The sequence below is a fragment of the Toxorhynchites rutilus genome, chromosome 1 (genome assembly GCF_029784135.1).
Source record: "Toxorhynchites rutilus septentrionalis strain SRP chromosome 1, ASM2978413v1, whole genome shotgun sequence".
Taxonomy (NCBI): Eukaryota; Metazoa; Arthropoda; class Insecta; order Diptera; family Culicidae; genus Toxorhynchites; species Toxorhynchites rutilus.
Window position 1 is genome coordinate 31,833,357 of NC_073744.1, and position 23,813 is coordinate 31,857,169.

The 23,813-nt window shown below is 37.6% G+C and overlaps 2 protein-coding genes across 6 annotated transcripts in view; one reads left to right on the forward strand and one right to left on the reverse strand.

Annotated features, from left to right (window-relative positions):
- Window positions 1–23,813, reverse strand: part of LOC129764173 (uncharacterized) — a 55,152-nt gene that overhangs the window by 16,827 nt on the left and 14,512 nt on the right. The window contains exon 1 of one of the 5 annotated variants that reach the window (XM_055763056.1): window positions 9,582–9,822. The exons of 2 other annotated variants lie outside the window; for them this stretch is intronic. In XM_055763056.1, coding sequence (XP_055619031.1) covers window positions 9,582–9,639 — 58 coding nt within the window. In that variant the 5' untranslated portion in view covers window positions 9,640–9,822. Of the gene's footprint in view, window positions 1–3,431; window positions 3,455–9,581; window positions 9,823–23,813 lie in introns of those variants that run through there. 2 more of the 5 variants (XM_055763023.1, XM_055763046.1) reach the window with 2 other exon arrangements.
- Window positions 10,278–23,586, forward strand: LOC129764203 (probable cytochrome P450 304a1). Its single transcript, XM_055763068.1, has 4 exons — window positions 10,278–10,848; window positions 22,114–22,411; window positions 22,476–22,756; window positions 22,820–23,586. The coding sequence occupies exons 1-4, from the start codon at window positions 10,494–10,496 to the stop codon at window positions 23,446–23,448; spliced, it is 1,563 nt and encodes a 520-aa protein (XP_055619043.1). The 5' UTR covers window positions 10,278–10,493; the 3' UTR covers window positions 23,449–23,586.

The following is a 23,813-nucleotide window of genomic DNA, read 5'->3' on the forward strand; positions in this document are numbered from 1 at the left end:
TCAAATAGTATAATTTTGTATACTTTTAAACTAAAATAGAGTATTTTATCCGTAAATTTCTGTGACATTGTTGGTGACATATCTCCCCCTTATACGGTGCACCTTGGGTGGCCGCGAAAATTGTCATGAAAAATTTCAAAAAACCGATTATGTGCATTTTGTTTAAAAATGAGCTGTGCAAAATTTCAGCTCAATCGGACATGATTTAGGGGTGCCTCAAGGCGCTCGAAAATCTCCCAATACATTCATTACCGTTCAGGCTAAGTCTCAGAAGGTCGATTTTCGGCAAAAAAAAAGTTTTCGAGATAACACCAAATCTCGACGTTTTATGCATTTTAAAGTCATTTGGCATCGATTTTTCTTTCGATTTTCCTAAGTGTTGAAAGTCCACTGTTTCAAAATATTAACCATTATTTTGAATCACGTAGCCCATATATGTAGATGAAAGCTGTCAATTTCAAGCAGTCGACATAATATTCATAGAATGAGATATCGGAATCGATTTAAAGTAAAAATAAAACTGCGGGATTCATTAGTATTTACAAGAAACACGGTCACTAGAATTCATTTGTCTGGATGGAACATCTATCCGAATGTTAAAACATCCCGAATTAGAATGGAATAAATATAAAAAAACGTTTCAATTTTTTTTAATAATCCTGATAATAAATCAAAATCAGGTGAACACCACGTGAAAGAGAAGATCATTTGTCGAAGAGCGAATAATGGGCCTGGTTCTCGAATACACTTCACGGTGAAAACGAAATAAACGGCACGCCATTTAACAACGTTTTACAAGTTAGTGAAGTGTCGAAGATAATAATGAGTTTTCAGGCAGAATGATCACTTTTAAAATAAAAAATCATTAATGAAAATTAACTTCTTCGTATCAAACTGGTATCCAATGTGAGTGGAAAACTTTGTTTTCTTCATGTGATATAATAATCTCATGAAAAAATTTCATCTGAAGATAATTTGATATTATAATGATAAGTTTAGTGGAAAACTAATCTCGTATCCAGATGTCGACACCGTACCGTTGTCATCGCGAATACGTTTCATTCCGTTTCCACCGTGAAGTGTATTCGAGAATCAGGCCCAATGTTATGTAATTGATGAATTTAAATATTAAAATGAGAAATTCAACTTAAATGTCAAGAAATGAACTAATAAACGTGAATAAAACAGCTCATGTTTTAAGAAGAAAATATTTTTATAAACGTTAAAATTTTGTTTTCTTGCCAATTCTCTTCAGATTTTCAAGAAATTCATGCTTCAAATTTTTTATATGCTCCCGTATAATTTTGAAATTTTGTCATTACTAGATTTGACAAAAAATTTAACCTGATTTTTCGGATTTTTTCCTTCTCCATTCGAGTAAATGATGCATTCGTGTATTTGTTCCATTGCGGAAAATGTTGCATTCGGGTAAACACGTCTACCGTCACTTTTCGAAGCTGGATATAATTTTTAGAAAGATCCGTTATCGGAGATGTTTGACATTTTCGACGGTGTAAAAGTCGTTGATTGGATATCAAATGTACCCTATCAACAAGATAGTTTGATCATCATCTGACTGCGAGAACCGTCTATTTAAACTAGACATCAGCCGTGTTTGATTGGCAATCAAATTTAGGAATTAATGCTATATGCGTCAGAATTGACGGTGCAAAATTGTTTTTAATCGGATGTGTTTTTGTTCCCCGTGTATAATATTGCGCATTAGGCTCATTTAAGAATTATTCCGTCTGTCGTTTACAAAAATGTAAAATCGAAATTAATGGACCCAGCATCCACTTGACATGATCTGTTTATTGATTTCGCAGTCATTATGTTCGAAAATAGTAAAATGGTTTCTGTTTGTTTTTGTTATGGCGTATTATCCATTTTTAAATGAATTGTCGTTTTTGCAAGTTGGAGAACACCTGCCAATTAATATGCAAGCAATGCAATTTTCCCGGATACGCTGAAAATTAGAATAAATAAAATTTCCTGCATGAAATTCAAATTAACCATTCGGCTGGCTATTCGCTCAAGAATCGGAACAATACGCAGGAACAAACACACCCAAACTCGTCATTCCCAATCCATAATATGACAGGAGACATTTGAAGCACGCAGTTAAAAATTATGGATGCCACTGGTCGTTGAATACAAATATAGTATCGTGATCATCATAATTCTGTATCACACTTTATCGCGCGATATCAATTAAGAATTTTAAACATGAATAGCAAAGCATCTGGACAATAATTTGAATCTGATCATCAACAAACTTCCAAGTCCAATAGCGATTCTTGACCGTTGCAAAAATACTGTTTTCATCCATCCGATCTATTCAAAAATTAAATTCAATCATCATCAGACGAATTCGATTCTAGTTGTGACCCAACATTTCCCACTTATTGGGTTCGCTCCGCTTTTACACTCCGGTAAATTCAATCTTCCCGTCGAAACGGCAACGTCGTAACTCAATGAGACGAAGCGTTTGTTCTCCAAAACAGGAAAGCCGAGAACGTTTCCCACTTCTGCATCAAATTTCGAATCCCTTATTTCATCAAATATTCAACAGAAAGGCAGCAACGAATTACCGCTCCAACCGGCAGCAGACGTCCGTCTGAATGAAGTGCCAATTTCCTTTCCTAACACGCATAAATTGCTAATGGGCAGAAATGGGAATTCTCTGTATTTCATATGCTGTATGAAGACAGCGATTGGAGCGAGGATGTGATCGTCGTGGGTGGGGAGGACTTTCTCTAAAACCATAACTGTACCAAATGTAAGCTTCCTTGTTGACAAGCTGTCGCGCCCCCTGCGATGCGCCTCGCTCGAGGAATGGAACGAATGATACGGGACAATCAACGAACTGTGCCGCTTCAGCTCGTCTTCCAGTGGCGACAGGAGACGATATTCTCTAAATCGGATTACAATCGATTTCCGAATCAATCGCCGTGGTAACAACCAGCTAGTGGCAAAATAGAACCAGAAATGTGCCGTCCAAGAAGCGCTTCGCAATTGACGTAGGCATCCCAGTGCTTTTAGAAATTTTAATATATATTCAAGATTTCAGAGTTTTGGGCTTGTAGAATTTATGGGATTGTTACCACTGGAACTTATGCCCTAAAGGGGTTCAATTTAAGGATGGTTCTCGAAAAATGATTTCCTGCGGGTGTGCACCTGATTCCTTTGTCAGTATTCAATGTTATTTTGTTCCTATCACAAACCTTCTCTTTCAGGTCTCCCGAGCGTTGAGAGACGATCGAACGTTTACTGACCCTCACCAGATGCACTTCGTCCTGCCGTTCGCAGTTCAGTGTGTACGGAGAAACGTCTAACGCTAAACGCGGCATACAAAAGTGCTAACATTATCCAATTTAAATTCTCATCACTGAACGCGACGCCATCGTGTACTAATAGACATAACGTATTACCATATTTTTTGCGCGTTGACAAGAGTACAATTAACGCCCTCGAGATGTGCTTCCGTCTCAGCTTTGTGGCTTTGAGCCACGGTTCAGCGGCTACAAGTTGAACGTCGAGTTCATTAATGCGAATGAAACGCAACTACCGGTGGAAACAGCGGCGTTGTACTGGTTATCCGCTATTTTTCACGATCTGAATTACACAGAAGGGACCAGCTGCTGGCGGTATCATGGCGGAGGAGTTAGACCAATTGAGTTAGTGAGATGAGATGTGATAAATAAGAGCTGGGTGCGGATTACAGCATATTGCTCGAAATCAAGAGGAAGAAGGCGAGAGAAGATACGAGGGATGAACCGATTTAATGTCCTACTGTACCATTTTCAATGCTTTAAAGTGATTTTAATTTTTTGGAAAATCCCAATGAACTCACGGTTTACTTAAAATTCACTACCGCTTTCACTGTAGCGCTCCTAGTTGTCATCGTCTTGTGCTATCATGCAACCAATCCGGACGTTGAAACGAAATTCAATTACAAAAACACGCGCTTGGAATTTTTGCAGCAAGGTTTCGATTTTGCTTAAAATTGCTTATAAGAATGTTTTAATAGAGGTATAGAACTTTAAGTTGGCAACACTTCTCGGTGTGTGCGTCATTAAGGTGAAGGTTGAAGCTAGCCACAAATGTCTGCCACAATGGCGCTCATTTCTTTCATCTCCCTCCCTCACCTCTCGCCCGAAAATCAATAATTTTGCGAAACAGTGTGAAGAAAATGATCGTTTTCGCACACTTTCCATCAAGTAATATCAACCAAACTCTAATCGATTACTCACAAGATATTAAATTTTCATCTGCTTTCGCACCGTATAGTGAAGAACGTCGGAAAACTCGAGCAAGTGCTCTGAAAGTTAAATTTTCGTTTTTCAATCTTCCGCAATGGTTTTGTTTGTATTGGTGGAAGCATCGTTATTTTTTCGACACTGATGCCAAACAACATCATCGAAACAGCTATAAAAACCACTCAATAAAATGTTATTCCGGAGTCATAGCGTCCCATGTCATGAAAATCAATAGAATAAAATTGTGTTGATATCAATACAATTATTATTTTTACGTTTAATGGGTCTATAATGTAAGTTTTAGCAACTTTAACATTGGGTAAGAATATTGTATTGCAGAGCTCGGAACACGGCCACGTCTGCCTATGCTTTCAAAAACAGTAAACGGAAAAGTATTAAATTCAATCTAAATGCCTCGGCCAACGAAGAGAAGGGTTAAGGCTTTCCAACGTGAATATGTGAAAACAATACGATCAACGAAGGAAAATATTAAGGAATTATCAACATCGAGTTACTATGCGGAAGAACTTGTTAATACCAAAAGTGCCCCAATTCGCATGTGTTATAAATTTGCTCATGTTACGCTCGCGTATAATCAGAATCATATGCAAATGCACCTTCTATATATATTTATATTTGCAATTGTTCATCGGAACACATCGTTCATACATTTTACTTTAGTATTGAATTGTTATTTGTTTTTTTTTTAAATGTATTCAAAGACTCGTGTCAATGAAGCGCCACACAGTCTGATAAGTGAATTGATCTATTTACGTGTGCTTTGCTCTTCTCTCACAAACACTATTACCCCATTTTTACACGAGGGTTTACCTATACTACTACAATGGCTAGCTTCCACCTTCACCTTAAATCGTCATCAAATTTTGATTCGTTCCCGCCATTCCACAATGAATAGACTGAAAACTGAACAACGCCCGCAAATTGTGCAAATTTCCTACCAAAACCGTGATTCAGTTCGAATAACTTATTGCCCTCTTCGTCCATTATATGGTTTACAGCAAGGCTTGTTATTTTTGAAGCTAAGAAATGAAAATGATTTTTCTACTTATTCTTTCCACTTCAGCCAGAGTTATTTTCGATTTACTTATTTTAGTCAAATAGGGGGAAGTCAGATCGGTATATTCTCTGCGCATACTGAAACATCAATTCTTCTGTTTTGTTCATTTCCAGCAAATATATATACAGCGTATATGATACAGCATCATATACGTTATATATGTCTAATACAACCATTGTCATACGTATATACGATTTATTACAAACATGAAAAACCACAAATAGCGGAAAATATGTCCATAAAATGTTTAGCCTCACGAATCACTATTTCTACATATGAGAACATTTATGTTTTCAGAAATAGAAAGTGTTCCAATGACTTTCAGTGGGAAAGGGTTATAAATATTCAAAATGAATGGTGTTGATTTTTGAGAAGATTACTCCAATAGAACTCGAACCCGGTTGTTTGGGTTATCAAGCAGCAGCTATATCACGCGGCTATCTGAAATATAATTCTAGAGCAGTAAAAACTCGTACATATGATAGGAAAGAGATGTAATCGGATATGTCATTCCAGGAGCCCCAGCAAACATTGAATCGTGTATCTTGCATATTCAAAGTCGTAAAGTATGCATCGTGTACATCTGGAATCGTATAAATGCGAAAAACACGATTATGGTTATTACTACAGATTACGTTGTAATTCAGTATAACAAACATCGGTTTTATGACATACACTACCGTAAAGTCAGCCTTACCGACATCTTATATGTACCGTAGGGTGATAATGGATGTATGGAAAAAATGTCATCATCGAATTTCAAAAACCGACCATGTACAATTTATTCATTGGCCAAAAAAAATAACCTTGCAAAGTTTCAGCTCAATCAGACATGATTTAGGGGTGTCTCAAAGCGCTCAAAGTTTAGATTTTTTGATCCTCGAAAATCTTTCAAGGGGGGAGTAAAGGACATTTGAAAAATCGAAAAAAAAATCAATGCAAAATGACTTAAAAATGATTAAAACGTCGGTGTAATCTCGAAAAAAAACGACTTTTTGGGATCAAAAAATCAAAACTTTGAGTGCTTTGAGGCACCCTTAAATCATGTCCGATTGAGCTAAAACTTTGCACAGGTAATTTTTTAGGCCAATAAACAAAATGTACATAGTCGGTTTTCGAAATTTGACATGACCATTTTCGCTGCCACCCTAATGTACAGTGTCGGACAAAACATTAAGACTACTGCTCAAGCAAAAAAAGAAAGTTCGAATAAATTTATAACATCTGTAGTTAAAACAATCGTCATTAATTAAAAAAGCGTTTTAAGCATGCTTAAAAACTAAAATAACGCGACATAATTTAGTTCCAGTTCCTCATTTCGGCTGTTGTTTCGATCGATTTATTGAAGAAAATTAAATGTTTCTCGTTGGCGTTTTGTGTTTTCTTGGATCCTGGATCCTGGATCCTGGTAAGTATTTATGTAAAAAGAAGTATGTAGGGTTGCAATTCTCGAATTCTAGTTGCAGTCAACGAAAAATGAGTCGCGTGCATAATTGTACAGAAACACAGCGGATGATCATCCGTAAAATGACAAACAGCAGCCAACACGAAATCGCTGACGGACGATCCAAAACCTTCGTGTTCAATGTCCTCCACAACCGCAAAAATCCGAAACGACTGGACGCTCAAGGAAAACGACCGCGAAGGATGACTCTGCCATAAAGCGAGCCTCCGAGAAAGATCCGTTGGAGGCCATTGAAGGCCTCGAAAGGACGAACTGAACTTGTCCTTGATTTCCGGACAGTTCAGCGGCGGCTAGTGGGGCAGGAACTAGGCGGTAAAAACCCCCGAAAGGTCCCTATGCTGACACCGAAGCATCTGAAGGCGCGGCTGAAGGTCGCGAAAGACCACTTCGATTGGATTGATCCGGAGAAGGAAAAGCAGTGACGAAATATATTGTGGTCGGATGAGACAAAGGTAAACCTCACCGGCTCGGACGGAAAAACTTGGATCCATCGGTCAATAGGCTGCGCTTACATGCCACATTCGAAGATATTCAAGCATGGAGGAAGAAACACTATGGTGTGAGGGTGCTTCTCCTGGTACGGTGATGGCCCTCTGTACTGGGTGAATAAGATCATGGATCAGTACCTCGACGCCCAAATCCTAAAGTATGTTATGATGCCACACGACGAGTGGCAGATGTCCCTGAAATGACATTTCATACAGGATAACGATCCGAATCACACCACCAAGGCCGTCAACAAGTGGTTCCAGGATAACAAAGGCAACTTCATGGAGTGGCCAGCACAGTCACCGGATCTAAACCCTATAGAGAACCTTTGGGACATCGTGAAAAGGTCGGTGGACACGGAAAAGTCGATGAATAAGCACTAATTGTGGGATATGATCCAAACTTGTTGGTACGTCATCTCGATCACCACGTGTCAGAAGCTGGTGGAATCCATGCCGAACCGGGTGCGTGAAGTGATACGTAAAAAAAGTTTACACGAGGTACTAACCCTAGAAGCTTTTCACGGTATGAATTTTCTTGTTTTTATTTTTTTACCATGAATTTGAAAAACCGGTCTTGATTTTTGTAGCGTAATTTTAGTTGGTAACTATGCTTAAAACGCATTTTTTGATGATTGACTATTGTTTTCACTACAGATGTTATAAATTTCTTCGAACAATGCAAATCAATTATATTAATGAATTGAGGACTGGATTGGATTATTTTTTTCTCTTTTTTCTTTTTTTGCCTGAGAAGTGGTCTAAATATTTGTCCGACACTGCATATCAGGCGGATACAGTTCGCGAATAGCATAGACGTATACGAGGTCTGTTCAAAAAGTATCGCGACTTTCGAATTTACGCGAGTTACGTATATTCGATCTTAAATTTTTTTTTGTGGCATTATGTTGGCACTCATGTCTCTTGTTGATGCTGACAAGTACGGCTATTTTGAATGTTCAGTTAATTTTTGACAACTGCTTTTCTTACACGTGTTTTGGTTCATCTTCGATTATTGCCTATTGCCTATCTCTAAAAAAATCCCTTCCTAGTGCTGAAGCAAAATCGGCTATGGCTATGGAAATACTTAATGGATTGGGACCAGTGGACCACCCTCTCTACAAGAGCTGTTCTAAAAGTATCATGATTTTTGTATACCTACGGATTACTTATATTTGATTTCAGTTGTTGACGTGCTCGGGCTTCCGGCACGCTTTGCGTCGTTCACATCTTTTCGACCCTCCGAGAACATTTTTTCGAGCTCCGATAAACTTTGTTTCGCTCCAAGGTAGGTTTACCAGATGTTCATTTGTTTGCTTGATTGGGAAGACTTCTGGATTTCTAGGTATAAGAATATTTATTTTTGTGGAAGTATAAATGTTGGCGATGGTGATGTTCAAGAAAATTGATACGATGAAATTCGAACTATGATTGTTCAGATTATCGAGCAGCAGCTATCCCGCTCAGCCAGCCGGAATAAATGCTGGAACAGTAAAAACTCGTACACATGATACAAAAGAGATGCAGTCGGATACGTCATTCCATTTTTCTTATTCAACTGTGTCCTAAGGAAAAGAAGTCATCCCAATCAAACAAATTAAATATTTAGTTTCGTTTATTTGAAATCATAGCCAAGGAAATATACACCCATTCCTTGCCAGACCGATATAGTGCCTCTCAGATTTCCATGAAAAGTGGTAGTTTTGTTCTTTATTGCAAAATATTAGACCCGTATTTTCTTATTTTTTTCGTTAGGGTGACCATTTCCATTTTAGGATGGTAATAATTATAACTGAAGCTTATGAGTTAGTTTTTGTTGAAAAAATATTACTCTTGTGAGAAAAACATTGATTTTCGTTTTTGTAATTATTGATTGAGTCAGTTTTTATATATATACATATACAATTCCCATACAATTCGAAGCTGAAGTCGTCAAGTACTTTATGACCTTTACAATTTAGGAAGTTGGTTCAGAATCGAAAATATAAAAAGTAGGGGATACTTATTATATTTTTGATTTGATGGTCGGTAGTCTGATGTGCCCTTTTAGATTTAGGAAACATGTAGTTTAGGACACAAGTTGTTCAAAAGAACAATAAAAAAGGTAAATTTAATAGCAGACTAAATTTATAACTAGATAATATCAATGGATTGGTGAATAAATATTCCAGAACATCATGACACAGCATTTTGATATGTTCAACGAAGGCATAATGTATTGAGCGATCTTACGTCACTCACAGATGCGCCGAATAGAGTTTCGAATAACTCGTGTAACATTTGAATAATACCTTTTTGGAAACGATAAACACGCAACTTCCGGCATTTGCGACACTCTTTCCGAAGCATTCAAAACGCTAACAAACGAAGATTTAAATTTTTTGGCGATGCGTACGACGACGAATGACGATGAGAGCGGTTGTTTTCGGGTGTGACCAACATATTTGCCGTCGCTATTGGCCTTCAAAATGTTCTAGTTATTGCAATTCGAGAACAACGTGCGAAGGCATCCGAGATGTCAATCGAGCAGTTAACCGACAACGATAAAAACAACTAATTAAGATTTTATAGCGCGAAAACAGTATCTTCAGACTTCAAATAAGTCGTCCGACATTCGTGGAGACCTATGATCACTACCGCCTAATAAAACACTCTTTTCACGAGAAAATTCATTTCGCAACTATTGCCTCAATTTACAGCAAACCGCATCGGCACGTTTTGGGGCGCCCCCCGAAACGGGAAGATGATGTATGTACAAGAACAGCATCCCAGCTGGGCGCTAGGCGGTTGAATCTCTAGAGCGCACACACACCCTCCTAATCTCGCAATGTTTTGATGGCATAATAGCAGAGCGCTGTGAGCATCTCCAACCAGATGTTGGGGCGGTGGGGTGTGCTTAGGGGCAAAAGCACCCGAAAGTGACATGCGGACAACAAACGTAGAAACGATACAAAAAAAACAGAGTATCAGAAGAGACAGAGTATGTATATTCGCGCGCCCGCCATCAGTCTTCTACTCGCGCTCGACGGTAGCAGTTGCAAACTACAACCGGGACAATTCTGGAACCGATAGACGATTTTTGACCTGGTGTTAGAGTTCTGATCCCAGAGGGAAGCGGGTAATTCGCGAGTGAACTAATTTAAACTGTTTCATAATACTGAAAGACGTAACATCGGCGCGCAAACAACAACAATATCGGCGATATGGTGTTAATAACCGAACTGATAATTGGTCTACTGGCTGGACTACTAATCTACCGAGCTTATCGGTATTTGTTCGAGCGACCTTCACTAAACTTTCCACCCGGCCCACCGAGATTACCTCTAGTGGGAAGTTACCCGTTCCTGTTGGCCCTAAACTACCGGCATTTGCACCAGGCGGCAGCCAAACTATCCAAACTTTACGGCAGTAAGCTGATCGGTCTCTACCTCGGTCCCCTGCCGACGGTCATCGTGAACGATTACGAAACGGTTAAGGAAGTTCTTGGCCGGGCCGATTTCGACGGACGCCCGGATTTGTTTATGGCGCGACTCCGCGATGAACACTTCCAGAGGAGAGGTTTGTGTGCTTATGCGTGTTTGCTTCCGTGTACAGAAAAAAATATGGTTTCGTTCGTTAGTCCTATGTTTCATTGGTAGCGCAAATCATTCTCAATTAGGTGTCACAGATAGCCACGAGTTGTTTTTTTTTTTCTTGCGCGGCGCTCTGAATGACGCCAAGGGTGAAACGGCGAGTGTAGTGTGGGTGGGTGCTGTTTTACACACAATCGTCGACGGTCAGTCTGTGGTGGATTTGTGGAATGTTTGATGTAATAAGAGAGAAATTATCGACAAATTGCGCAACTATAGAACGTAGGTGAAATTAGGATGACGATATGTGAAGCGATGGTACAAACAAAAAAGTGGGACAGAAGCATTAAAACAGTGGCTGTGGATAACAATTAGATCAAATAATTTAGGTTCAAATCGAATTAGTGTTCTTTTGTTGTACTATTGAAGTTGTTTCAAAATCTTTATCCTAACTCGTTCTGTATGTACATGCAGAGAAGTTTTGTTTATAAATTGAAACATAAATTTCAATCGTTGTAAAAAAACAATGCATCTCTCAATGTTAATCTTAATCTGTTAATCTTATATTATTCTTATAGAGCAATTCCGAATGAAATCGACAAATGACAAAATTTGAGTATTTTTGGTTCGAATGAAAGTTTGTATTCCGTTTGGGTTGGAGGAAATATGAGTTTTCCACAGCATTTGGGAGTTTTTTGACTCAAGTGTAACTTTTGAAAAGAGCGTATCGATTTTAGTAAGAGAAATGTTTGATAATTTATATCTCAAAAACTATGAGTCCTACCGAAATAGTGTCTTAGAAAGAGTTATAGCGTATTGATTTTGAAAAGTGAAAAAATATACACTGAGAAAAAAAGTACTCTTTTTTTATTACAATTTTGTTTTATTACAAAAAAAAAATCTTTAATTTGCAATATCTAAAATAAATATTTTTTAATTTCTATTTAATTTTTTTCATTTAAAATAGAAGTCATATAGAAAATTTAAAAAATAGGTACAATATGGTGAAACTATTTTTGACGAGCTTTGTGAAACAACGAATTTTTATGAATTTTCGAAACTTCGAATATTTGTATGTTAACAATCATTTTTAGCCACAAATTATGAATCTTGATGTGATTTAAAATAAAAAAGCTCATTATCAATCCCCTTCTAAATGCAGCCATTCTAGAGATATTTGAAAAAACATTTCTAATTGATTGTATTTTTCAATTTTTTCAATGCGAATTCGATATACAGGGAAACTTCGATATAACGTACCCTCGTTATAACGTACCCTCGATATAACGTCACTCGATATAACGTACATTTTACCTCGATATAACGTACACATTTCCAAAGTGTAAAGGAAATTTTTTTTCAATATTTTTTTTCTGATAGAACAATGAATTACCTGTATTGTACCTGTACCTGATGCTAAAACAAGTTTTGTACCTTCAATAAATCCCGAAATACAGCTGGTTTTGTGATTCCGGATTCTAAATGAATCAAGCTTTAATCAACAGTACGAAGGAAAACATCATGAGAAAGGCTGGCTTCGTCTTCTGATTGAAGTTATTCATTAAGTTTACTAAAACAGCAACACAATAATGTATTATAGACTACGTTAGTGAGTACTTTATTATGCTTCGATATAACGTACAATTCGATACAACGTACAATTTTGAAAGTGAAATGTACGTTATATCGAAGTTTACCTGTAGTGGTTTTCAAATGTTCGTGAAAATTGGTAGTTTTGTTCTTTATCGCAAAACATTTGACCTGGATTTTTTTAATTTTTTTTTATTACAGGAAATCGGGGTTTTCGAAAAAAAAATTTAATGCCAAATGTCTTAAAATTGCATGAAACGTTGAGATGTAGTGTCATCTCGAAAAACAAATTTTGTCAAAAATCGGCATTCTGGGACTATTTTTATAGGCACCCAAAACCATCCTTTATGTTTCGTACTCCGAAAAAAAAAACCGAAAAAAGTCCCAGAATGCCGATTTTTGACAAAAAACAAAATTTCGAGATGACACTAAATCTCGACGTTTCATGCAATTTTAAAACATTTGGCTCTTCAATTATCAACAGTGGCAAACAATGTCAAACATCGAACATGAAAAAAGTCGACTGAAATATTTAAGCAACCTAACCATGTAACGCCAGATTTGACGAACAGACTGTAAAAGTACTTTAGGAGTCGAATATATTTGGTCAGCACAGGTTGATCAAATTTTATCTGTCAAAAAGAGTCAAATATTTTGCTCCGGTCTAACAGTGTATGAGTACCTTAAGTATCAATTAATTTAGCAAATATTATCGAAAAGTTTATGACATTTATGACCGTGATATCCTTAGGTGGTGGCGGTCTGTAGAATTTTGTATGTGGAGGAATTGGAGGAAATCATCAGTACGTAGAACGATTCTAATAAGATTGCTGGAATATTCTTCCGCCGGATCAGGTGGCGATCTCATCGATGAAGAAAACCTAAATGAAAATGAAAAATGTTTTTTCGAGAAGAAATTGATAATCGGAAAGGTGAGCAATGGCATTTCTCCACCGCCACCATAAAAATTACAGTAAAAACTTTCGTTTGAATGAAAAAGCTTGCCGACAATAAATTAAAACTACATGCAATAAGCAAGGTTACAGCTCACCATAGGTGGATTAAGTCAGGTTTATACTTAGAGACTTTCTCTGTGCTTGTTCGACCCGGGATGTAAAATTAATGCATTTATGAATGCCGCATATTAGCTAATTGAAGTGACTTTTAGTCCGCAGTATGTTTGTAATTGCAAAAAAAGTGCTGGTTTCGGCCAATATTAGATTTTTAGAACAATTATTTCCCGGAAAATGGAAGATGGGGGAAAAATAATTCTTGAACATTGAGGTTTCTTTAGCGTCAATAATCAAATTTACGCCAGTAGCTTTCGTTAAAAAATAACTTTTACGACTTGTTCGTTAATGGGATAAACGCGAAAGTGTCATGAAATGGGATGTACATAATTTTAAGGCAAAAACTTTTAGTTTTATAATATTTTACGAACGCATTTTTGTTGGAAATAAAAAAAAGGTTTCTCTGTGTTTTCAAAGATTTTGTGGGCTAACACATTTTTTTGCCAGCTAAGTCAATACAAAATCAAATTAATCTTATTAACCATCTTCCATTTGATCCATATGACATTTTAATGCAGAAATATATTTATTTTAATGAAAAAAAAACCTCTCCGTATTTAATGTTGAATGTATATATATATATATATATATATATATATATATATATATATATATATATATATATATATATATATATATATATATATATATATATATATATATATATATATATATATATATATATATATATATATATATATATATATATATATATATATATATATATATATATATATATATATATATATATATATATATATATATATATATATATATATATATATATATATATATATATATATATATATATATATATATATATATATATATATATATATAAATGGGTTTCTGTCTGTCAGTCTGTCTGTCTGTCTGATTCTTATGGACTCGGAAACTACTGAACCGATCGACATGAAAATTGGTATGCAGGGGGTTTTTGGGTCGGGGAAGGTTCTTATGATAGTTCGAGACCCCTCCCCCTCTCTAAAAGGGAACTGCCATACAAATTTGAAACACAAATTTCTATATAAATCGAGAATTAATAAAGCAAATGAAACCAAATTTGGCATGTGGAAGTTTCAGGGTGCAATAAATGTTTCTATAGTAGTTAAACACTCTACCCCCCTTCTCTAAGGGGGAACTGCCATACAAATGAAACACAAATTTATGCATTACTCGAGAATTAATCAAGCAAATGAAACCAAATTTGTCATGTGGAGGTTTTAGGGTACAATACATGTTTTAACGATGGTTAGAACACTCCGTCCCCCTCTAAGAGGGAGCTGCCATACAAATGAAAGACAAATTTCTGCATAACTCGAAAACTAATCAAGCAAATGGAGCCAAATTTGACATACGAAAAAAAATTAACAACATCTGTTTCAAAGAAGTGCCAAGAACAGTTTTTTGGTAGTGTTTTGAATTGTGTAAATATATTGGCGATGAAAAAACACAAAAGATAATTCAACGGCATAAATATTCCTCAAATTCTACAAAAATGCTTCGACGCCCTTAACAGTCAGCGTTTAATCGGCAAACATTGGTGTTCTGAATAGTTGACAGCGGGCAGTACGATACTGGGTACACGACTAGAAAATATGTCGAGGTAGCCATCACCACAAACACAAAAAAATATGTCGAGGTAGCCATCACCACAATCACAATCATATATGCAATTCGCTTTTCAAAAGTTATGCCTTCCGAAGAATCCGCGTTATCATTCCCCGTAATTGATAATCTTGAATAATGTTTCGACTAAAACACTCAGTAGTTGTCTTAAAGCTTCAATTAGATTCCGGAATAAAAAAACCAGTTGTATCTCGGTATTGGTTGAAGATACAAAAATGATATCAAAATGCAGATAATTTATTATTCTTCAAAACCCTCTAGTCCGTTATACTTTTGATGAATTTTCGTACTTTTCTTCGGATACCTTCCATCAAAGTTTGGGCTCATGTCTGCAGCATCCCGGGTCACTTTGGCACTTTGGCAACTGGCTTCAATTTCCGCTTTGCGACTCCCCGATATTGGGCGGAATTGGGGACAATTGTGAGGATTGAGGTATTTTTGAAAGTAATCGACTCCATTGTCACGGTACCACTGAAACACTTCTCGACCACGGTTACCATATCTACAGAATAATCTGTATTTATACGGATTTTTCAGTCTTTTTGAAACCAAGAATCTGTAGTTACAGATTACAAATTTTTTGGGTTTCATACAGATTCACTGATTTAAACGTTCCAATATTAGTTATTGATTGATGTCAACAATATTTTTTCTCATCTCACCAATTTAATTCATATAGCATTCGAATCAGTCTGAGAGAGAGTCATTTTGGCATTCGAATGTAGCGTGAAGTTCTGCTTTCTCATGTTCGATCTATGGTGAAAATATGCAGAAGTTTGTGTTAGCGGCTAGTTTTAGAATAAAAATTATAGGAGATTGTGTCCAAGACACGACCACTTTGTTGACGTAGAACTACGCTGTTATTTTGTTCAAGTCGCTTGTTAATAACTTCGGATATTATTTTACACACACACTTATCTCTTCTAAACAGAAGTCCTTTCTATGATTATTTCCGATCTCGATTGGCTTAGCTGTCATCCTTGGTGAGATAGTTTTGCCACTGCCATGCGAAATCAAATCACTCACAAAATTCCTGAACAATTATTTTCTTGGTGAGCCGATAATAGCCTAGTTTAATAATTCCCCACACACTTGTGTAGTTCAGAGCCTTAATGAAATGGCGTCGGATTGATGTAATGATTGCAATGCCAGATACCGTTCAGAATCATATTTGGGACGCTTAGGGCATATGATGCAGAAAACAGATCTAAACTTTATGCACAGGTATTATTTGGTAGATATTTTTAATAAATTAGTTCTTAGGTACTTTGGTACCTATTTGATTGAAAACATAAGAAAATCATCGAATAAAATGCTTTTCAAATGAAGCGAATAAGAATCATACTTCGGACACTCAATCAAATTTCGGACAGATTGAATTCAAATTTCGGACACTTTATTTTGTAATTTTATGGACGAAAATTACATTACACTTGATTATATTTTATAGTCAACTGCGAAACACTTACCAAGCAATCACAGTAAACTGTTAGTGACGATGAGAACTGATGAAACACAGGAGAAATTTAAATATTTATGAACGGGTAAATTCTACATGCTCACGCAAAACAAACGTCAAACACAAACAATAATGAGCAGTGCAGTTGATTTTTTTCCTACTATGTAATAATTCAAATGTTTTTCTCAAATGGAATGATAGTGAAACCAAGGGATCACTCTAAAGAAGCAATTGTGATAAAGGGTGTGTCACATCAAATTGCATCACGGAAAAAACGCTGTAGAAATTCGCCCAGTAGACCGATCCTTTTGAAAATTTTAGACAGTAAAATAAAAACTATTAGACAACTTTTGGCATTTTCTTTTTATTCATACTTCGAGCCCAAGCCCGTATGCTCGCACCTTCCTCTTTACCCCGTCCATAAGGTTCTGTACAACGTCAGGTTGTAGTTTTTTTTTGAACAGAAATCCATTTTCTCTTGAAGTCCGCCTCCGATTTGACAACTTTTGGGTTCTTCCGGAGGGCCTGCTTCATAATCGCCCAATATTTCTCTATTGGGCGAATCTCCGGCACGTTGGGCGGGTTCATTGCCTTTGGCACGAAGGTGACCCCGTTGGCTTCGTACCACTCCAACACGTCCCGTTGAATAGTGGCACGAAGCGAGATCCGGCCAGAAGATGGTCGGGCCCTCGTGCTGCTTCAATAGTGCTAGTAAGCGCTTCTGTAGGCACTCCTTAAGGTAAACCTGCCCGTTTACCGTGCCGGTCATCACGAAGGGGGCGCTCCGCTTTCCGCAAGAGCAGATCGCTTGCCACACCATGTACTTTTTGGCAAACTTGGATAGTTTCTGCTTGCGAATCTCCTCCGGAACGCTGAATTTGTCCTCTGCGGAGAAGAACAACAGGCCCGGCCGCTGACGAAAGTCCGCTTTGACGTAGGTTACGTCGTCCATTACCAGGCAATGCGGCTTCGTCAGCTTCCGGGCTCGCGTCTTCCCCACCATGTTTTGCCTTTCGTCGCGGTTAGGAGCCTTCTGAACCTTGTATGTACGCAGGCCCTCTCGCTGCTTGGTCCGCTGGACGAATGAACTTGACAAATTCAGCTTATTGGCGACATCCAGGACCGAACTTCTCGGATCATGTCTAAACTGCTTAACTACGCGCTTGTGATCTTTTTCACTGACGGAGCATCTATTTTTGCCGTTCTTCACCTTCCGGTCGATGGTTAGGTTCTCGAAGTATCGTTTTAGTACTCTACTGACCGTGGATGGGACGATTCCCAGCATCTTACCGTTGTCCCGATGTGAAAACTCCGGATTCTCGAAATGAGTGCACAGGATTAATTCACGACGCTCTTTTTCGTTCGACGACATTTTTCCAAATTTACGAAAAATTGACAGTGAAGCATGGCCAACGTGATCTATACACTCTTATCTGATTATAAGCGAAAGCTGAAGATATAATTCCTAAAAATTAAATTTATACAGCGTTTTTTCCGTGATGCAATTTGATGTGACACACCCTTTATTATATTTATAGTTATATCATCAGTGCACGAAGCATTTCAAAATATTAGAACAAAGTGCCTGAAATATGATTCAGAACGGTACATCAGCGGGTAAGTAATTTGGTCGCGTCCACAGCTCAATCTGAATCGAAGACATGTGATGACGTAAAACAAGGAAGAACAAGCGATATTCATTGCTTCGTATCTAAAACGATGCTGAAAGTTTGCCTCAGCGAGATCCAATATTTATACTCTGGACAAATATTCCGCTTCGTTCTTCTTTTCTTTGTTCACGGAGACTTTAAATCTTCCCCTTCGTTGATCGCCGATGAGTTGCTTGTTATTGACGGCATGGATAGGGAAGGTCACAAATAAGCAGAAGAAAATGTATGGAAAAATGGAAATGCTTCTAGTTTTCATCAATTTAAACCGTTTAAACATCAAGGGATAGTAATATCTAACATCAAAAAATCTTAGGGAATTTACAATTCGTTTGGCATACAAACCGTCTAAATCCGCTCACGACTAAAATAGATATTAACGTTAACATTATTTCATAAAAACGTGACCTGTTTACTGATTTGGAACCCTTAATGAAAGACGTAGTTCTACATAAAAAAAAAATAACACTATTCATCTTTGTCTTACTAAGGTGAATGTGTGTGAATGTGAATTTAATAAGTGCGTTCATACTATTGTGAAAATCCATATTGCTTTGGAAGTTCTTGTTTTGAGGATTGAAGACATCTAAAAGAACCATCGATGCATTTTGACGTAGGATTACGTTTTCGGGAACATATAGTAAGTACAAATTAAAAAACTAGATATCGGTCCCGTCACGAAACTGATACTGAGTGTGGCTCTTACTGAAATCAGCATCGTTGATTTCTTAAAACTATGCCAATCAATGATACCAAAGCTAAGATTATGCTTCAAATTTGGACTTAAAAATTTAATACAGATTTTCTGAGAAAAAACTAAGATAAATAGATTTTTTTTAGACCAAAGAGAAGGATTTTAATATGACCACCTTGATTTTTTGTCCACAGTAGCAGAGCTAATCTATTTATTGACCATTTTATAATTTTCATCAATCTCTACAGTGTCAATGAAAATGGTTATCTCAAACGGCACTTTCTCAAAAAAAAATATTTCCACAAAAAACTACCTTATGTAAAATTTCAGCCCAATCGAACTTCATTTACTACGCACAGCTGTCAAAATTTAAGTTTTTTTTTTTTAAACTGAAGAATCACCCAAGGGAGGAGTCCATAAAATCGGGGTTTTCAAAAAAAAATTGGTGTCAAAAGTCTTAAAATTGCAGGAAACGTCGAGATTTACTATTATTTGAAAAAAAAATCAAAAACTATTTTGAATGTTTTTGTTATTTATACAGAGCCGGACTTGATTCGTGTACATGTATCTAATCGTATCATCGTATTTAAAAATTGTACATTAAACAGTAGCCATTTTAGGCCGAACAATATTCCTTCTGTTATTCCATTGTTCAGTTAAACCACCGGACAGCGGAGACAATTGATATGATCATTGTTGTGTTATTGCAGAGCAGGGCAGTTGGATGGATGAATCGATCTCCATTCGACTGTGGGTCGATCTCTATATCTGATGATTGTTGCGTGGACCTAGTTATTATATAACAACACAAAAATGGTCAATTGAGGGCCTTGAGTTTTGAACTCACGATCGATCGCTTAGTAAACTAACGCGCAACCAATGTGGCAACGAAGACCCCCCTTAGGTTCAGCAGTTGAAAATTATGATTTTTTTCCCAAAATATATATATTTTTATCAAAGCTCACATGGCGTTAGCCTGACGGGGCCGGGAGTTCGATATTTTGACAATTTTTCTTATCATCTATGATAGTAGTATGTAACCGATTACTCGCGGTTAGCTCGAGGTTAGTATTACAAAGTGTTCTCATAATCGGGATGTTGAAGCATCCAATGCTCTGTACGTGTGCCCGATTATGATTTTTTGAAAAAAAAATCATTTTTGCAAAAAAAGGTAAAAATTCATTTTTCGGACCACTTTAAATTGAAATGGGCACCCCAATGAAAAAATAGAAAATGCTTCTAATATTTTGCGATAAGGAACAAGTATGCTGCTCCTGTTTGGTCCCCCTTCTACATGGTTCACAACATGATGAATTTTTTTGCTGCCATACAAATGAAACACAAATTTCTGTATAACTCGAGAACTAAGCAAGCAAATGGAACCAAATTTGGCATGTGGAGGTTCTAGGGGAAAATAAATGTTTTCAGTGTGATACGACTTTCCTCCCCCCTCTCTAAGGGGGGCTGCCATACATATGAAACAAACATTTCTGCATAACTCGAGAAATAATCAAGCACAGGGGAAGGGTAAAACTCGAGGAAGCAATCGTCTGATTTCAGATGTTTTATAATATTTTCTGTATCAAACATGTATTCCTGGTAAAGGAGAAACATGTTATTTGCAAGTGATTGGAACATCTTGAACGAGAATTGGGTCTAAAAATAATTTGATATTATAATGACGAGTTCTAATAGAAGTACTAGGAAATTTATAGTAGAAGGAATTTGTAAAGTGTCAAAATTAATCAATGAACAGTTCTGCGATTGAACCCATGGACGTTCGCTTAGTAAGAAAACGTGAATGTATGAAAGTATTTATAAAAAAAACATTTTTGGCGGAACGAAATCGGTTTGGCATGGAATGGCTGATATATTCCAATGCATATTCGAAACTGCACACGAAGAGCTTTTCATAAGAAGTTCTATTTTCTGTTTCTCCTACCATACAAATAAAACACAAATTTCTGTATAACTCGAGAACTAAGCAAGCAAATGAAACCAAATTTGGCATGTAGAGGTTCTAGGGGACAATAAATGTTTTCATTGTGATACGACTTTCCTCCCCCCTCTCTAAGGGGGGCTGCCATACGAATGAAACACTAATTTCTGCATAACTCGAGAACTAATCAAGCAAATAGAAACAAATTTGAGATGTGGAGGTTTAGGTAGCAAAAAATGTTTTCATGTTGGTTCGAGACCCCTCTCTCCTCTCCAAGGGGGAGGGGGGTGTGCTGCCATACAAATGAAACACAAATTTCTGCATAACTCGAGAACTAAGCAAGCAAATGGAACCAAATTTGGCATGTGGAGGTTCTAGGGGAAAATAAATGTTTTCATTGTGATACGACTTTCCTCCCCCCTCTCTAAGGGGGGCTGCCATACAAATGAAACACACATTTCTGCATAACTCGAGAAATAATCAAGCACATGGGTAAGGGTAAAACTCGAGGAAGCAATCGTCTGATTTCAGATGTTTTATAATATTTTCTGTATCAAACATGTATTCCTGGTAAAGGAGAAACATGTTATTTGCAAGTGATTGGAACATCTTGAACGAGAATTGGGTCTAAAAATAATTTGATATTATAATGACGAGTTCTAATAGAAGTACTAGGAAATTTATAGTAGAAGGAATTTGTAAAGTGTCAAAATTAATCAATGAACAGTTCTGCGATTGAACCCATGGACGTTCGCTTAGTAAGAAAACGTGAATGTATGAAAGTATTTATAAAAAAAAACATTTTTGGCGGAACGAAATCGGTTTGGCATGGAATGGCTGATATATTTCAATGCATATTCGAAACTGCACACGAAGAGCTTTTCATAAGAAGTTCTATTTTCTGTTTCTCCTACTACTACTGCACCACAAATCGCACTACGAACGGACAACCGAGCGACGCTTGTGCCAACGCCTGCAGGCGATATATTACTACCTTCCGGTAAAACAACAACTTTCCATCGTCTCTTTCGCACGAAATGAACCATACGATAAAAATTTAAAGTGATATTCTCGTGGTTCTCGAGTAGTATTCATGGGGACAAGAAAAAAGGGGGCAAATTGCGAAATTTCCCCACGCCATGTGATTTGTTTAGGGCCAAATTGCTTTTCGCTCTTATTGCTAACGTTTATTTTCTACTTTTGCAGGCATCTTCTTCACCGATGGCGAGAGTTGGCGCGAGCAGCGCAAGTTTTTCCTCAAAACCCTGCACCAGTTTGGTTTCGGCACCCGCAGTCCCCAGGTGGACGCTGACATCCAGGAAGGACTGGAAGAGTTGATTGATTTGCTTCGTGATGGACCAAAGTTTGAGCACGAGAAGTTGCTGATGGACGAAGCCCGCTTCGCGCTCTGTCCCAATGTGTTCTTTGCGCTGTTTTCCAACGTGGTGTTGAGAATGCTTATCGGTGCTAGGCTAGCCCGAGAGGATCAAGGGGTGTTGTTTGAGTAAGTATCACTGTAAAATGATCTAACGTAATTGATTGAATGTTTCACTTTTCTGTAATTTTAGGGTTGGAAAAAATGCACTAGCTTTCCACCGCAATGGGGACGATTATGGGATGCTGCTTAGTTACATTCCCTGGATTCGGCATTTGTTCCCCGAGGCTTCGAAGTACAATCTCTTGCGGAAAGTGAATCAACAGGCTAACGAAGTTATTCTAAGTCTAGCAACGAAGTGCGAGAAGAGTTTTGACGAGAACGATATTCGTTGTTTCGTGGATGCTTACATAAAAGAGATCAAAAGAACTAACGGTGGCCTTTCAACGGGGAATGATGAATTTGGTTTCCAATGTGAGTGATTCTGATTTTTTCTTTCTTCAAATAAGCTGCTAATTTCGTTGTACTTCATTCAAGATGATCAGTTGGTGATTGGATGCGCAGACTTCTTAGTACCTCCGCTGTCGGCAATTCCTGCCAAAATTTGCTTGATTCTGGAGCGTTTGATGCAGTACCCACAGGTGCAAGGTAGAATGTATGGCGAACTAGCCGAAGTCATTGGAACAAATCGACTTGTGACGCTGGACGACCGAGTAAGGCTACCTTACTGCGAGGCTGTGATAAGAGAGGGCCTTCGCATCGATACTCTAGTTCCTTCAGGAATTCCTCATTTGTCGACGAAAGATACCACGCTGAATGGCTACCATATCCCGAAGGGGACGGTTATAGTAAACTTGTTGGACTCCATCCACCACGACCAAAAGTTTTTCAAGGACGCGGAGAGCTTCGTTCCGGAGCGGTTCCTGAATGCAGAAGGAAGATTAGCGCCGGATCAGGACAAATCAATGCCCTTCGGAGCGGGAAAGCGTGTATGCGCCGGAGATCAGTTTGCTCGCAATGCTCTCTTCTTGGCAGTGACATCGCTGGTCCAAAACTTCACCTTGCAATTACCGGACGGTCAGACCAGTCCCGACATCGAGGCACGCCAAACCGGTGTCATACGCACGACGCCTGATTTCAGGCTCAGATTCACAAGTCGACGCTGAAGCAAGCGACAAACCAAAGACCAACACGAGCGCACCACCCGCACGCATCATTCTCACCAATCGTTCAGTGTAATTATCGCCTAGAAATAATAACCATTAATCGTAACCTAATAAAGCACGTTTTATCTTATCTTTTGACGATGTATACTGTACTCTTTCTAATGTTTTTTATATTTATGAGTCTGTTTTTGGTGCGAATTGTTTGTTGAACTTGCAATCAGATTTGGGTAAATCCACTGCATCGTGTGTGAATGGGTTAAGTTCTCACACCACACCGAACTCCCCGATCCATACTACGGAACAAGTTTCTCAAGGATGCGTTCATGGAATTTCCGAGCGTGATCCGTTATTTCTAGTCATGAGGA